The sequence below is a fragment of the Mandrillus leucophaeus genome, unplaced genomic scaffold (genome assembly GCF_000951045.1).
Source record: "Mandrillus leucophaeus isolate KB7577 unplaced genomic scaffold, Mleu.le_1.0 Scaffold12273, whole genome shotgun sequence".
NCBI classification, from domain to species: Eukaryota; Metazoa; Chordata; class Mammalia; order Primates; family Cercopithecidae; genus Mandrillus; species Mandrillus leucophaeus.
This window is the reverse complement of record NW_012100625.1, coordinates 1-2,594: the sequence shown is the minus strand read 5'-3', so window position 1 is coordinate 2,594 and position 2,594 is coordinate 1. Positions and strand designations below refer to the sequence as shown.

At 59.3% G+C, this 2,594-nt stretch overlaps 1 protein-coding gene across 1 annotated transcript; it reads left to right on the top strand.

Moving 5' to 3' along the window:
• Positions 1–83: 83 nt before the first annotated feature.
• On the top strand, positions 84–1,713 carry LOC105533143 (probable ATP-dependent RNA helicase DHX34; the record flags this gene model as incomplete). The annotated part of the gene is made up of 3 exons (XM_011971487.1): positions 84–366; positions 1,195–1,371; positions 1,575–1,713. Coding segments are annotated over exons 1-3 (328 nt in total), but the record flags the coding sequence as incomplete, so codon positions are not given.
• Positions 1,714–2,594: the final 881 nt, after the last annotated feature.

Below are 2,594 nucleotides of genomic sequence, written 5' to 3'. Positions count from 1 at the left end.
GGGTGGGCAGGAGCCCAGCCGGGCAGGGCCTGTCTCCAACATCGCCCTGCCCCCACACCTACTCCCTGTCTTCTGTTCCCTCTCTTCCAGTCCCTCCTGCTTTTTAGCCGGTCCTTGGACACCAACGGTGACTGCTCCCGCCTGGTGGCCGATGGCTGGCTGGAGCTGCAGCTGGCAGACAGTGAAAGTGCTGTCCGGCTCCTGGCGGCTTCCCTGCGGCTCCGTGCCCGCTGGGAAGGTGCCCTGGACCGGCAGCTGGCGCATCAGGCCCAGCGGCGGCTGGAAGAGGAGGAGCAGGATGTGCCAGTCAGCCCCAAGGAGGTGGCCACCCTGAGCAAGGAACTCCTGCAGTTCATGGCATCCAAGGTACCTTCCACCAGGGTGCCCGTGCCTGCCTATGGCCAGAGGGGGTGTCCGCCACTGGGCTTGAGCCTCTGGAAGGCCTGGCTTCCCATTCACTCCACTGGGCACATTTGGGGGTTTTCAGGCCACAGAGATTCAGTCACTCACCCAAGGTCACTCCACTGGTCTGGGTGGAGCCAGGATTTGATCCCAGGAGCCTGGTTCCAGAGGCCATGCTACCCACTGCTGCCCTGTTTACTAAGCACGTTCTGCAAGCGTGGCTGATCCCCCCTTGCTAACAGTCAAGAACGGACAAGGTGTGAGAGGGAAGCCATAGGTGTCTGCTTTTGGATGGGAAGAACCGAACTGAGCAGACTTGAAACCAACCACCGACTCTTAGGTGGGGAGCGGAAATTGCTCCTGGTTCTACTTCATGTGGGTGGGGTGAGGAGAAGGGTGCAATTCAGGCTGATTTCCTGGAGTAGAGGGGCTTGAGGACAAAGGGGCAGGAACCCAGTGAGCCATGGAGAGGGGACCAAGGCTGACATGCTAGGAGGAGGAGGGGTGAGGCGGCCAGACTTAAAGGTTAGACTCAAGGTCTGAATGGGGTCCCACCAGTGACAGGGGCAGAAGAGGGGTCTGGGGAAGGCAATTTAGATGGGGGTGGGTTATCAGGATATTCTAGACAAACCCCTGGTCATGCGTGTCTGCAACCAAGTTGTGATTAGCTTAAGCACTTGGCTTCCATAACTGCAAAGCCCGAGGGAGGGCTTCAGGCACAGCTGGATCCAGGTGCTTTGGCGGCATCTCCCTGAGCCTGTCTCTCTCGATTTCCTGTCTCTCCTTCCTTAGATTCCTTACAGCCTCCGGCGGCTCACGGGGCTAGAAGCCCAGAACCTGTATGTGGGACCCCAGACCATCCCAGCCACCCCCCATCTTCCTGGCCTCTTTGGCAGCTCCACCCTGTCCCCCCACCCCACAAAGGGGGGCTATGCAGTCACCGACTTCCTCACCTACAACTGCCTCACGGTGAGCATGAACCCTTCTTCCCTGAAGGTGGGATTTCAAGAAGACCCCACCCCTGACCCCACGCCTCATTTCGCCTTAGTCCAGGGACGTGATTCCCACGTGGGGCCCATGGCCCTGAGGGCTTCTGGGAAGGGTCCCAGGGGGGCAGTGGGTGGTGGGTGGCACTTGGTGGGGGCCCGGCCCTGACAGCTGGCCTGCCGCAGAGTGACACGGACCTGTACAGTGACTGTCTCCGAACCTTCTGGACCTGCCCCCACTGTGGCCTGCATGCGCCCCTCACGCCCCTGGAGCGCATCGCCCACGAGAACAGCTGCCCTCAGGCCCCACAGGATGGGCCCCCAGGTAAGCACGGGACTGTGGGGAGCGGGCCACCTCTGCCCGGCCGTCTGTCCATCCCATGATGATCTCTGTGTGTGCGGGCACTTGCTAGATGCTCCGAGAACTGATGACCCCCACCTGCTGGCCCTGGCTGGTGCCACACACAGGCTTTGACCTGAAGATCAGCGGCCCAGGGCGGGGAGGGCCTGGAGCGCCACCGCTTTCTGCCTGCCTGTCCCCTGTGGTGTCTCTATGTTGCTGTCTTTGTCTCTTCGTTTCTGTCTCTCTGTGGCCATGTCTCTTGTTCTTTTTCCCTGTCCTGCAGCTGTCTCTGCCTTGGTCATATCCATCCTGTTGTCATCCAGGGATGCTACACTGGGGTTCAGTGGGGGAGACAGCACTGGGACCATGTGCCCCCACCCCAGGGCTGGCTCTGTCTGCCTCTCAGTCTCCATGTTGCTCCTTATATCTTTCTCTTTGTCTCTCTCACTGGCAGGGATGCAGAGTAAAGACAGGCCTGTGTATTTTTGTTTGTTTGTTTGTTTTTTTGAGACGGAGTCTTGCTCTGTCACCCAGGCTGGAGTGCAGTGGCCGGATCTCAGCTCACTGCAAGCTCCGCCTCCCGGGTTTACGCCATTCTCCTGCCTCAGCCTCCCGAGTAGCTGGGACTACAGGCGCCCGCCACCTCGCCCAGCTAGTTTTTTGTATTTTTTAGTAGAGACGGGGTTTCACCGTGTTCGCCAGGATGGTCTCGATTTCCTGACCTCATGATCCGCCCGTCTCGGCCTCCCAAAGTGCTGGGATTACAAGTACCCTCTTTCCTTTTCCTTTTTAGAGACAGGGTCTTGCTCTGTTGCCCAGGCTGAAGTGCAGTGTCATGATCATAGCTCACTGCAGCCTAGAGC